The 12,689-nt window shown below is 43.4% G+C and overlaps 1 protein-coding gene across 1 annotated transcript; it reads left to right on the plus strand.

The window, feature by feature from the left end:
- The first annotated feature begins 1,561 nt into the window (after nt 1–1,561).
- Nucleotides 1,562–11,849, plus strand: LOC136443443 (glutamate receptor ionotropic, delta-1-like). The gene is made up of 10 exons (XM_066440680.1): nt 1,562–1,654; nt 6,167–6,195; nt 6,657–6,848; nt 7,332–7,496; nt 7,895–8,048; nt 8,406–8,630; nt 8,977–9,119; nt 9,578–9,696; nt 10,147–10,357; nt 10,647–11,849. Exons 1-10 carry the CDS (start codon nt 1,573–1,575, stop codon nt 10,767–10,769), a joined length of 1,443 nt encoding a protein of 480 aa, XP_066296777.1. The 5' UTR covers nt 1,562–1,572; the 3' UTR covers nt 10,770–11,849.
- The last annotated feature ends 840 nt before the right edge of the window (nt 11,850–12,689 follow it).

Consider the following 12,689-nt stretch of genomic DNA (forward strand, 5'->3'; position numbering starts at 1 on the left):
ATTCTGTGCATTTGGTTGCAAGTGTATCACGTACACAAACGGACAGGCTCCGTAGCTTGCTACCTATGATCAAATAGGGATTTCTATTGAGTAGATGTGCCGACCGAAACGCAAATGCGACGTAGCAGACAATGCAAATAATGTGTTTACCTTTAAAACTTTGTATCTGCTCCGTTAGAGGGCCTTGTTGGTCTACTGTATTGTGGTCTGTAGATGCTGCCATGGCGTGTTACTATGGATCTTTTCAAGACAAACAATTACAGAAAAAAACTATTTTGAGAAAGGAGGGCAATGCAGGATTAGCAATCACATAATCCTACAACACGCCTAGCTTGGGTAGGGTTTATAACAACACAGCAACACAAAACCGCTCTTTTACAAGCTCATATTGTCTAACCAAATGCAACGTTAAAGTTGAGTATTTTAGAACCATATCGGATGATACCTCTTATGACCTGCAATTAAGAACCAGACATGTCAATATTTACCATGAGTTTGCACTTTATCACACCAAGAGGAAAGTTACCCTAGTTATAATCATTAAGGACCGCCATCATCAAGTTAAAATTACGTTTTCAACTTTAATTCTGGTTTAGTCACTGAAGACAGTGGATGAAACGTCTGACTCTGAACGTTTAATAAATCCAGTTGCTTGACATGAGTAGCTGTTATCTTGCGTTTCTGTTATAAACTTCAATGTATTCTTTAGGCTCTTTAATTATGATTGTTTTAATGAGAGAATGTATGACGGCATGACGTTGTATCATCACTGATGTTGATCGGTACTAAAAAGAACCTGTTTTTTTCTCAGAAAAGGTTCAATTCATTGCGATCACTCTTCAAAGTATGGGACCCTTCTCCTTGTAAAATATAAAACACAAAAGGCCCTGGTTGTCGTCGCAGACCTATAAACTAATTATAACGTGTAGTGACTGCCCAACTATCCCCACCTTACTCTCAAGGCCGCACGTCGGCACAGCGGCCTGTACTAATGACCCGACAAACTCGTACCGGTAGGCTGGGGACGGTCCACTACTGGTATAGCGGAGGGGATGGTCAGGATATCAAGGGGAGATTCAAAACATTCTATGTACTAAATTGTACACATTTTGTCGTTTTTATTCGTAGAGCTACTTGAGTGAAACAGATAGATCACTCACTCACTCACTCAGTCCTCTTCTGGGCCTAGTGGCTCTTGAGGTAGATACATCCGATTTAAGTTTAAATAGCTCGGAAAAAGGTTTCTCCTCCCCCCTCCCCGATAGCTCACGCACGCTCCCTTACCTTCCGTCAGATTACACCTTACTGTTACTCAAGTTTCCACCTTCATACTCACCTGTTCACACCTGCCGACAGGTTCGCCGACGCCAGAACTATTCCGTAACATGTTCCTTGAAGTGCCTCGTTAATCTCAAGACGCGTAAGCTCCTCCCCTTTCGTCGCTGACTAACCTCCGTTCGACCTAAGAATTCAAAGACACGGGCGGTGCACAGTGACACTAGCGAGGCGACCAGGTGGCCTGGCGCCGGGGCTGTTCTGTACAGCGGTAGAATCCGGGCAGCTGTAGCAAAGATGTGTCTTTACGTACTTTTCGCGTCGCTGTGCTGGGGCTTTTCTGCGGGCCAGACTACAACAGCGACTACCTCAATACAAGGTGCGTTTCACTTCAATACAAAATCCACGAAATTAAGCATCGCAGTGACGCTTAGCCTTAGATAAGCGAGGTTACTGCCTGCCCTGGGCTGCACTGACAAAGTTGTCAGAAGTTGTTAATAGACTCGAAGCTATGGCTGAGCTGGACATGTGGCGTTCCGTGCTTCTTCCGTCCGTGTGCTGTGCTTTTTCGGCGGCTCAAACTACCTCTCGAGTCAATAGAAGGTACGTTTTACTTCAATACAAAATCCGCGTAATTAAACAGCTCAGTAACGTTTACCGTAAAATTAGCGAGGTTTTGCACTGTTTCTGCTGGCCAGACAAGGGAGACTACCTCTGCGACACAACAGCTATTTCAAGTTTTTTAAAAACTTTAGCCACCTAATTAAATAGCTCTTGTAATGCCGTTTGCTGTGCGACTAGGTATGCAACGGGAAGTGCCCAAACTAGACCGGGACTAGACTGAAAATTAGAAAGTTGTTGTAAGTCGTGGGTAGAACAAGGGCCCTAGCAGGCATGTGTCTTTCCGTACTACTTGTCTCGGTGTGTTGGTCCGTTTCCGCGGCTGTAGACTACAAGTCTGACCACCTCCGCGACACAACAGTCAAAATATTGAGGAAATGGTACGTTTCAGCTCAGCCACGTAATCATGTCAAGCACTATGTCGTATGCAATAAGACTCGGTATGCTACCGAAGTGCCCTATTTGACAGGACCTGACAGACTTTAAGGTAGGACTATGGCAGACATATGGCTTGTCGTAATTTTTATGTCGGTGTGTGGCGTGTTTCCTTTTGGCCAGAAAATCAAACATCGCAAATGCGTGTCCTGTATATTCTTCTGTTGTTTAATTAATGAAAATTAAAAATTAAAAAAACATCTGTTTTTGTTATGTCACATAACAACGAAAAAGGAAGGTGCAACTTTTGGAAAATTACTTTGGAACTCTGAAGTGAACTGTTGTTATGACAACAAGAACTACTCGTCCTGGACACTAATTGTCTTAATTAGTCCGGTTTCCTTTTACGTCATCGTATCATCATTATCTCTTACGTATTACACAGACCCACCACTGGCATAATAACACTAACAATGCCGCGGGTTGTTGTCACAAAGAACGTCATGATAGTGTTTTCGGGAGTCAGGGAATCTCCGAGATTGCCGTTATTTTACAGAATAGCTAACAGTCGCCCATGTGGCTAGTGGAAGGGGTAAGATTGAGATAAAGTGGCCTCCACCAGGCCTTCATAGGGGTTATGAATAGTAGAATTCAGCAGAAATAGGATTGATAGGAGGCCAAGAAAATAACTTAAAAGCTTGCAATAATTGTTTTTGTTACTTCTTGCAACCTTGTTTTGTGACCTTGTTTAGTTATTTTGTAACCTTGTTTAAGTTTTATGTAAACGAATTTGTTTGGGTTTTTCCCCCAATAGGGCAGGACATATCTGGAGGTGTCTGTGTTTTGGTCTAGTTCGAAAGGACAGACCACCATCACAACTTAGCCACTGACATTACAGGCACGCATTTTCATACCCGACGTGCATGTCTAAGGGTTGAAGTGAGAAAAGTGCACTATGGCATTATTAGCGACGTTCTCAGTAAACAAGTTTAGTATTGTGTGACGTCTTCAAATATTCCTGGAATCCCACAGGCATGTTCTTTTCTGTCCCGGCATGAGTAGTAGTAGCTGTTTGGTACCGCCCTAGGAAGAGGGACGAATTCCAGAAACATAAGGAATTTTTGTAACAAGGAAGAAAACCGGGAAATGTACACATCAATCAACAAATTATTCACCCTAAATGCACTTCAACGCAAGTAGAGCAATTACGTGACCGTGCAGAGGTTACTGCAACTGAACACAGTCGCTATGTTTAGTATATTTCCACCCTCTTGTGTGTTTACCTATCCGTGAAATGCACGGGTTATCGTATCTTAAGGCTTATCGTATCAAGAGTTTTAAACTGAGTAGAAAAGAGTAGCCTGCCCCAAAGATTGTTCCCCAAGGAAATTATCTGTTGTAGATATCAAGAGCTTGATTATAACTATGACGACGTAATACCACTTATCATGAAATAACAATCAGAAAATGCTGGCTTTTGCCGCTGTAATCCGTTCACAACCAACCTCTTTATCATGTATAATAACAAAAAAGAAGGTTTTAAACAACCAAGTTGGACAATCACTTTGAAAAACTAAAACTGAACAGCTGTTATGACAAGAAAATGCGGTCGTATCACGTGGTCGTATTGGGTTCTAATTGCTGTGTAGTCTGTTTTTCTTTTATACTATTATTTCCTCATTACTTCTGGCAAATTTCCCAGGAAAAATCGCTTTCATTATGCGGTGGCATGTTGACTAATTAGGCGCTGTGATCATGACTTCTTTTTCGTAAACATGTCTTCGGCTGTCCCTCGGCCGAAATACTTACAACATGTCGCGCCACATGTGCAAGGAAATTACATCGCCACTAAGTATGCGTTGCATAAATATTTTTCATTTTCAGATGGTTTTAAAAAAAGCAGAAAAAAGGCTGGCTTGTGTGTGTGTGTTAGAAACGTATATGTCGACAAATTGTATTTTCACAGCCTTGCTGAAAACCGTACGACAAGATTTGTAGAATTATTAGACTGGTCCTTACGTTTGCAGAAAAAAGACCGCATACCTAGAGATTTTACATTCAAAAGAAAAAAATTCCACTTTAAAGAGCTATAAGTTACACAGGCGTCTATTTTAACCACAATGCATGTATCTACTTTGACTCCACCTGGATCATTCGTTACAGTGATGTAACAATTCTTGTCACCAAGGTCGCCACACTGTGGCAGCCTCGGGGTATCTGTACCTAGTCTAGGGTGTCATTGTCTTTGTCTTGGCCGTGAAATGAAAACTTGTTTTGCTGTTTACCGACAAAAATTACTTCAGGGAATCCTAAACAAACGCAGCGAACTCGCACAGAACAAAAGGCAATGCCGGACTGAGTTCCAAAATAAAGGACTTGATGTCAATTCAATCCCTGCTGAGCGGAATACGTCGTGGACGATAAATGCTCAGGGTGTTGGTGTTACAAATCTTCAGTTGTATTTCACGGTAGTGTGGCTCTTTGTGACGTCTTGAAGCTACCCTGTGCGTTTACCTATGCATGCAGTATAAGAATTATCGCATCTGAATTGTAAGATTATGATGATGCTTGTCGTATTTAGAGCTCTGATTTATTTGCAACGGTGAGTAGTTTGGGTCACACATAGTTCTCATTGGAGATTATCCATTTTAGAGAACGTGCTTAAAAATAACTATGTCAACAGGTGTTCATGTCTTGATGCTTGGACCAGAGGAAATAATAATCTCAAAATCGGTCAAATTAGTAAAAAGACGTCGGAAATGACGTCGCCTATCTAAAGCAAATAACTGTAACATTTGACCCGTCTTGTATATATCGATAACTAAGCGAACCCAGGACTAGAGTAGAGTGGCTTGGAATGGAAAGTAGATTTTGACCAAATAGAACGATAAGGAATTCGACTGCTGAAGGAGTACAGATTGATGTTCTTCTTTCCAGCCGTCTCTTGAGCCTGGTAGAGGCTAGCTCGGGTTGGTCAGTTCGGGAATGTCTCCTTCTGATCTCGCCACGCCTTTTAAGCCCTCTCCACCGCGTCAAAACACGCGCTCATTTGTCACAAGTTTGTAACAATCCTTGTCACATCTGAACGTTCGCTACATTAGGCGTACCGGGAGAGGGATCGGTTTCTGGGTGTGTCTCGTACTATTCAGTTGTCGTGGCAACCAATGTAACAAATTCTGGATACGTCAATGAAAAAGGAGTTAGTAACACTCAACCACATATTGAGTAATGTTGTACGGAGAAACGCACAATGTAACGTTAGGTCACTTTACGAGGTAAGAGAGGCGTCTACTTTAAATCGTGTAAATGTATCTACTTTGAGTCAACAAAACTCGATCATTCGTTACATTCATGTAACAATTCCTGTCACCAAGGTCGCCACACTGCCGCAGCCTCGGTGTATCCAATTTAAGGCGTGTCTTTGTTTTAGCCGTGAAACTAAAACTTGTTTTCCTGTTTGACGACAAAAATTACGTCAGCGAATACTAAGCAAACGCAATGAACTCGCACGACAATCAATGCAGAACAAAAGCCAATACCAGTCCGCGAGCGAAATAAAGGACTTCGCGTAAATTTGATCCTTGCACAGAATCCGTCGTGGATTGTAAACGATCTGGGTGTTAGTGTTACAAGTCTTCAATTGTATTTCATGGTAGCGTAGCTCTGATAAGGGTTGGGGGTAAGCTTGCCGTGAGTGACAAGCCTGGGCGACAATATTGAATACCGGATTCTCTGTCCGAATTCTTTGCACGCTAAAGTTCGACCTTGCCTGCACGGTAATTACTCATAACGATCTACATTTTGAATTTCATCGACTTTCTGGCATCTGTTTGTCAAAAAACAAATAAAATCGGCCCTGACTATGAATAAGCAAGTCCCTTTGTCTTTTCTATAGGACAGTTCTTCCAAGTGGTGACATTTGAGGTGAGACATTGGACAATTACGTTTTCTGTTTTTGCTGTGATCCCTTCTCGAATTTCCTGGTCCTTTTTGTGATTATTTGAATGTCTTTTCACCCTTTCACTCCCTCATTTACCCGCTCAGTCGTTTCTATCGCTATCTTTCTCTCTTCTCCGCTCACTCACTGACTCACTGACTCACTGACTCACTAACTGACTCAATCACTGACTCACTCACTCACTCACTCACTCACCCACTCACTCACTCACTCGCTCACTCACCCACTCACTCACTCACTCGCTCACTCACTCACTCACTTACCAACCCACAAAAACCTTACAAATTTCTCCCAAATGAATTTCTTTCGCTCTTCCTCGTTCATTCCGAATTGATGTTTTTTTTTTAAACTAACAACTGGTACAAACCTTCTTGTCCGTTGTACACATTCAAATTAGAAAAATAAATTTTCTGCTTATCTTCCACAGGAGCATCCGTTTGCCATAAAGCGCACCACTAATAACGAGACGGCCTGGCGGGGGTTCTGCGTGGACATGCTGGAGGCGCTCGCCAGCAAACTGCAGTTCACCTACAACCTGACAGAGTCGTCTGACGGGCATGAGGGGACGCTTCACTCCGGCACGGGGTGGACCGGGGCCGTGGGGGACATCGTGGACGGGGTCAGTTTTTTCATCTATCTACGGTCTTATCTATCTATATCTATGATCTTTTATATTATTATCTATCATCTGTTTCTTTCGACGTGAGGCAAAGTTTTTTTCTCCTTTATTTTACCCCAAGGGCGTGAAGTATTGCTTTTAGCTGGTATTTCTGTCTGATTGTTGCATTTTCTGTATTTTGTTTGAGACTGGAAGGGTATCGGTTACAAAGGATTTTTCTCATTTTCGTCTATTATCTAATCTCTTTCTGTTTAAGACCAAAGGGCCGGCTGATCAGACACCTAACCTTTATCTTAAAGCTAAATGATTGAAAACTTTTTTTTACTCGAAGATAGTTTTCCGATCCCTTTCTATGCGTGGAAGAAAAGACTAAAAGACGCATAGAAGGAGCAAGGCAGCCGCTTAGATTCTTTCCCGCAGCGTTGATTTGTTGTTTGTAGGTCTGTAAGTCATTTTCACGATTGCCGCATTTATTCCTCACAGAGAGCCGACATGATCGTCGCCGCGCTGACGATTACGTCACACCGAGAGGACGTCATCGACTTCACCAAGCCTTATATGGAGTACGGGATCGGTATGCTAATGAAGGTCCCTGACGTGCACGGATCGTACGACTTCTGGGCGTTCCTCGCGCCCTTCAAATTAGAGGTACAAATAAAAAGTAACAGACTCTAATGTTTAAGAGAAAATGTAAGTTTGTCCTGGAAAGGTTAATACTTATATATTTTGCCTGTACGAATGCCGAGCGTTGTTTGTTTATATTCGGGGTATTCGACGTCTGGTAGGCAAAGTGACATTAGTACATTAGATCACTAATATATGTTTAAATCAGCAGATCAAGTTCTTGATTGGCATGTTAATTAATCTTTTACCGACGAACCGTTTTTTTTGTGCCGGCCACTGCGTCGGCGTGACATATATCATTGCGATTTCTAATAGTTCATTTCATTAAATTGTAAACAATTGTAACAAGCTAATAAGACAAGCAGATTGATATTCTCGTGCCACAATGCGATTACTTTTCATGACGTCACACTCTGACGTAGGTGTGGATGACCATACTTGGCTCCTCACTGGGCGTCGCCGGCCTGATGTTCCTGCTCGGAGCAGTGCGGAATAAACTCACTAGGGGCGCTCTTGAAGACGAGGACCTGAATCTGGGAACAACCGTGTGGCTGTCTGTGGGTTGGATAACTGGTGGTGAGTTTTGGTGTTCCTTAAAGTTTACAAAACAAGCCTAGATTGAATGTCATGTTACATCTGCTCACTAGACGAAAAACTAAGCATTGTGTTTAAATGAGCCCAGCATTGCTTCCCGACAGAAAAATGAGAGAGAAACGGAGTCAGAGAGAGAGGGGGGGGGGGGGTGCAGAGACATGTCAGACAGACAGACAAAGAGAAACACAGAAGAGAGTGACTGAGTGAGTGACTGAGTGAGTGAGTGAAAGTAACTCACAGAAAGACTCACAGAAAAACATACAAAGAAAGATACCAAGAACAAGAGTGCGAGAGAGTTATGGATCGGACATCATCTCTAGTTGTTCTCTTGTGTTCCAGACATCGCTGTTCCGGGCGGGATCTCCATCCGGGTCCTCGCGCTGGCCTGGGGGATCTTCACCCTAGTGGTGGTGAACACCTACACCGCCAACCTGGCCGCCTCGCTCACCGTCAAGTCGCTCCAGACGTCAATCAACTCGCCGGACGATCTGATTGGTCAGACGGCGATTACGTATGGGATAGAGGAGGACACGGCCGTGCACAGTTTCCTGCAAGACCAGGACGGTGGGTCGCACGGGCATCTTTAAGTAGAACTTCTTCAACAAGGAAGGTTTTGGCTTACTCGCGAACTTACTAACAAGTTTATCTGACTTATAATTAGTGAATTACATTATGGAAAATGGTTGAATTGTTCTCAGGAGATTGCACTCATTGGAATTTTCACCTGAATCACTCAGTGCTCTTCGGCTTTTTGACCCTATCTGGAAAGGTGACTTGTGTGACGTCAGCAACGGGTCAAAGGTTGTTGGAAGTCGATATCACCCCTGTCCCATGAATACATGATTTGATATTTCATGAAAATACAGAAATACAGAAGTTTGGTCGAGGTCAATTTTTACATGTGTTTCAGGTCTGGGCACGACGTACGACAAGATGTGGACGCAGATCCAGACGCACCAGGACGGGCTGAAGACGAGCCTGGACGAGGCTGTGACCAGGGTTCGGGAGGGGAACTACATCTTCATTCACGACGGGCCGTGGGTCGAGTACGAGGTAATTAGGTGTCAAAATCCTGCATGGTTTTACGTAGCCTCCGTTACAAGCTCCCTCGTGCTGTTTTCTGTTAGTTACAGCCCAAGAAAAAGAGTACGAGGTGATGATATGTTAAATCCTTGCGTTCAATGGTTTCAAATCAATTTCTTTCATACTATACCTATATTGCAATACAGGCTTATACGAAGGGTATATCCTCACGAGCCTCGTTTTAGCGCATGACCCCGAGCTGACCCCGGGATATTCAAAATGGCCGCCGTTATTGGCAAAGGGTCTATTCACCAGAAGGTGCTTTCCCATAGGCTGTCTGCAAACACGTCACTTCGACGTGCCAGGATGGTGGTCGCCTGTTGTGTCACATGATTCGAACGACCGCATGCAGCTAGGCATTGGCCCGCTAGAGGGCGCTTTTCCGAATGCCTCACCCTTACTTTATGCCGTTGATGTTTAACATTTAGGTCCTCCATGACGAGGCAAACAGCTGCGAGCTGATGATGGTTGGGAACACCTTCCTGCACAGGAGCTACGCTATCGGTCTGCCGCACGGCAGTCCCTACACAGAGGAACTCACTATAAGGTTGGTTACTGCATTCCAGCATATATTCCTCTTCACCACGTACTTAAAACCACCACGAAACTTTCTGTTCTGTCTACTTAACCCCTTTGTTTCCACCGCAAATTCACACCCATCACAAATACTCCATTTTCTCCCTACTGCTAACTAAATTTTAATCCCCGCGATAACTTCCCCTTTATTCACAATCACCAACTCACAGTGCCACAGAATTTGCAGTTTTGCACTCACGTGACTATGACGTCAGTATTGTCCGCCATGATGGATGGTTAAACATGGAATTTGCACACGTCATCAAGATCCCGTAATAAGGACTTTTGAATATGCTTGAAGAAAAAAAGAAGTATCTTCCCGGTAAGCCATGTTACAACGTGTTGATTTCAATTTTGTAAACGTTCAAATGATAACATGAGATTAGGCGTTATCAAAAAACAAATTCTGACTGTTTTTCAGCGTCCTTGAGATGAAGGAAAATGGCGAGATTGACGACCTGACGACAAAATGGTGGCCAGCCTCCGGGTGTGACCTTCACGGGGGGTCAAACTCCGTCAGCGACGGGGAGGGTCACGTGATCGCGGAGTTCTATGGCATCCTGAGCATCCTGGGAGCGGGAGCGGGGTTGGCGCTGATCGTGGCCGCGGGCGAGATCGCCTGGTTCAATTGGGTGAGTGTTTGTTTGAGTGTTTGTTTGTTTTGTTTACACGGTTCTTACCTAATATAATGCTAGCTGTCATTTTTCTTGTTGGTACCCACTGACCTTGAAAAGAGTTAAGTGTACAGTTGAAAGTTCATCTGTGTTGGTAGATGTCATTCTGGATCAAAGTTGAAGTTGACAAAGACTTCGACGGTTGATGAGTCGAAAATTTGGGCAAGTCCAAATTTTTGTGTCGGCAATTTGCAGTTTAACTTTAATCTACATGTCTAATATTTGTTTGATTTTTATGCTACTCCAGAGTGTGAAGAAGAAGAAGGTGACCCCCGCCACCACAGAGACTCAGGAAGAAATGATCCGGAGAATCGTGAGGGAGTGTCTGAAGGAGACCAAGCTGGAGGAGTGCAACCTGGAGGACGGCTAACGCACCATATCACATTAACGTCGGGATAGAGCCATATGTACTACTAGTATGAGGCTGGTTAACAGAGTCATTTTTACATCACCATGTACTTGATATTACGTAGCTGAAGTTTCGATGACCGTCCGTCACCTTCCTTATGACCATACCGACTGGTTCTACACGTTTGGGATCTTGAGGCGTTCACCGCGCATGTCTGAAACTCCAGCTCGTGATTGGTCAGCAAGGTTCCGACGTCACCAGAGGCGCCGCTGCTGATTGGTCCTGAGTTAATGACGCTACACTGACCCCCCGCGGCTGATTCGAACAGATCCAAGATGGCGGCTATGGTTATTCCAGTGATCCGCATTGTAGAACCTGTTAGTGTGTCCCTAGGAAATGTGACAGATGGTCACCGAAGCGTCGGTGAAGTTGTAACTTCCAGCTGTTCGCATTTGAAGAACTTTGTTAACCAGTTATGTACCAACCTCGTGGAAGTATTCACGGATACACATAAAGCTATAGAGCGTTTGGGTTGCACTCTATAGAAATGGTAGCCGAGACCTGACACCATATTTATTTGGATACACCAGGGAGTGTGATAATTCAATATAATGCTGCTATCGGGAGAGAATATTATTTTCTTTATCTTTGATAAGGAACTATGTTTACAAGTGTATAGGTTGATATTTTTCAATGTTTTTATGAATGTATATTTCATGTTAACAAAACAGTGAGAACTGTTTATGTTTAGTTTCAACCGGAAGGTTTCTTTTCTTTGTTGCTGCCCAGACTCAAGAGTTTATTTCTACATCGTCTTTATCTTACTCAGGTGGCGTTAGTATGATTTAGTCCGCGAAGAAAAAGACAGATGTTTATTCAAATGGGTACAAAAGCCATTTATTTGCGATATATGTATTCCAGAAATGTATATATAAAGTGTATGTCACTATATCTACAGACGTAAGTGTTGTTGATACAGATGTTGTTAGATATAGGTAAGATGATTTCGTCGAGTATGTCAATGTTTGTCAAATATTTTTGAAGCAGGTCGACGTTGGTCTAAAGTTAGTATCAAGAAAGATGACAACGTTTCATACAAAAGCTTGCTGCAATTTCTTTACAGCTTTTTTTTCGATCACAGTTTTCTCTATAATACGCCTTTCAAAACCAATACATCTTAAGTAGGTAATATCGGAAACTACTTTCAAGGGTACCGTGTTAGAATCCTATACTCTAACCTGTAATTGGGTGTACAGATACCTTTCTAATGTCGTTGGAATGAGACAGTGCTACATTATGGTATCACTACATGTAGAATATAAGTGATTCGTTTGTTAGGGGTTTCACATGTCTAAAACTGTCGTTCTAAATTCGAGTCGTAAAGCCATTGTCATTCCGTCAACGAGCTTCGACCGTATTTGTTGATCACCAGAAGGTTGCCCAATTTCAGAATCGATATAGGTTCGCGCGTATTTTACCATGATATCATATTCGTTGGTTTCTAGGACCTGCGAACGTTGGCCAATGCCTTTAGATAACGCGATGGTCTAGAGAACATTTTACGTCTTACTGCCGAAAACGTCTTATAGAGATTGCAGACTGTATTCGTGCTGTGTGACAGTGGCATTAAGACCATTTCATGATCATTAGTCTCTTCCTTTCCTAGAGTCCTCAGATAATGTTTTTCGCCAGTGTGAATTTGTTCAGTTCGGCGTCAAACACGTACACGTCATCCTGCTCAGTCCTGTCGCAGGAGCACAGCACAGCGGTGATGATACTCCCGACAAGCAGTACTCCCAATCCGGTGATAATGGGGGAGGGGCGTGTCCTGTCACCGACATCCATGCCCCGTTTAACGTACAGAGTACACGGTCTCTGGCTAAGCGTCGCCTTGTAGCACTTCCCCGGGCGCTGGGTACAGTTCCTCCCCGTTAGCGCCAC

This window comes from Branchiostoma lanceolatum, chromosome 10 (assembly GCF_035083965.1).
Source record: "Branchiostoma lanceolatum isolate klBraLanc5 chromosome 10, klBraLanc5.hap2, whole genome shotgun sequence".
NCBI classification, from domain to species: Eukaryota; Metazoa; Chordata; class Leptocardii; order Amphioxiformes; family Branchiostomatidae; genus Branchiostoma; species Branchiostoma lanceolatum.

Coding starts and splice junctions, on each gene's coding strand:
- LOC136443443 (XM_066440680.1), top strand. CDS start 1,573: ATGTGTCTTTACGTACTTTTCGCGTCGCTGTGCTGGGGCTTTTCTGCG. Junction 6,196..6,656: donor TCCAAGTGGTGACATTTGAG/GTGAGACATTGG, acceptor TATCTTCCACAG/GAGCATCCGTTTGCCATAAA. Junction 7,497..7,894: donor TCGCGCCCTTCAAATTAGAG/GTACAAATAAAA, acceptor ACTCTGACGTAG/GTGTGGATGACCATACTTGG.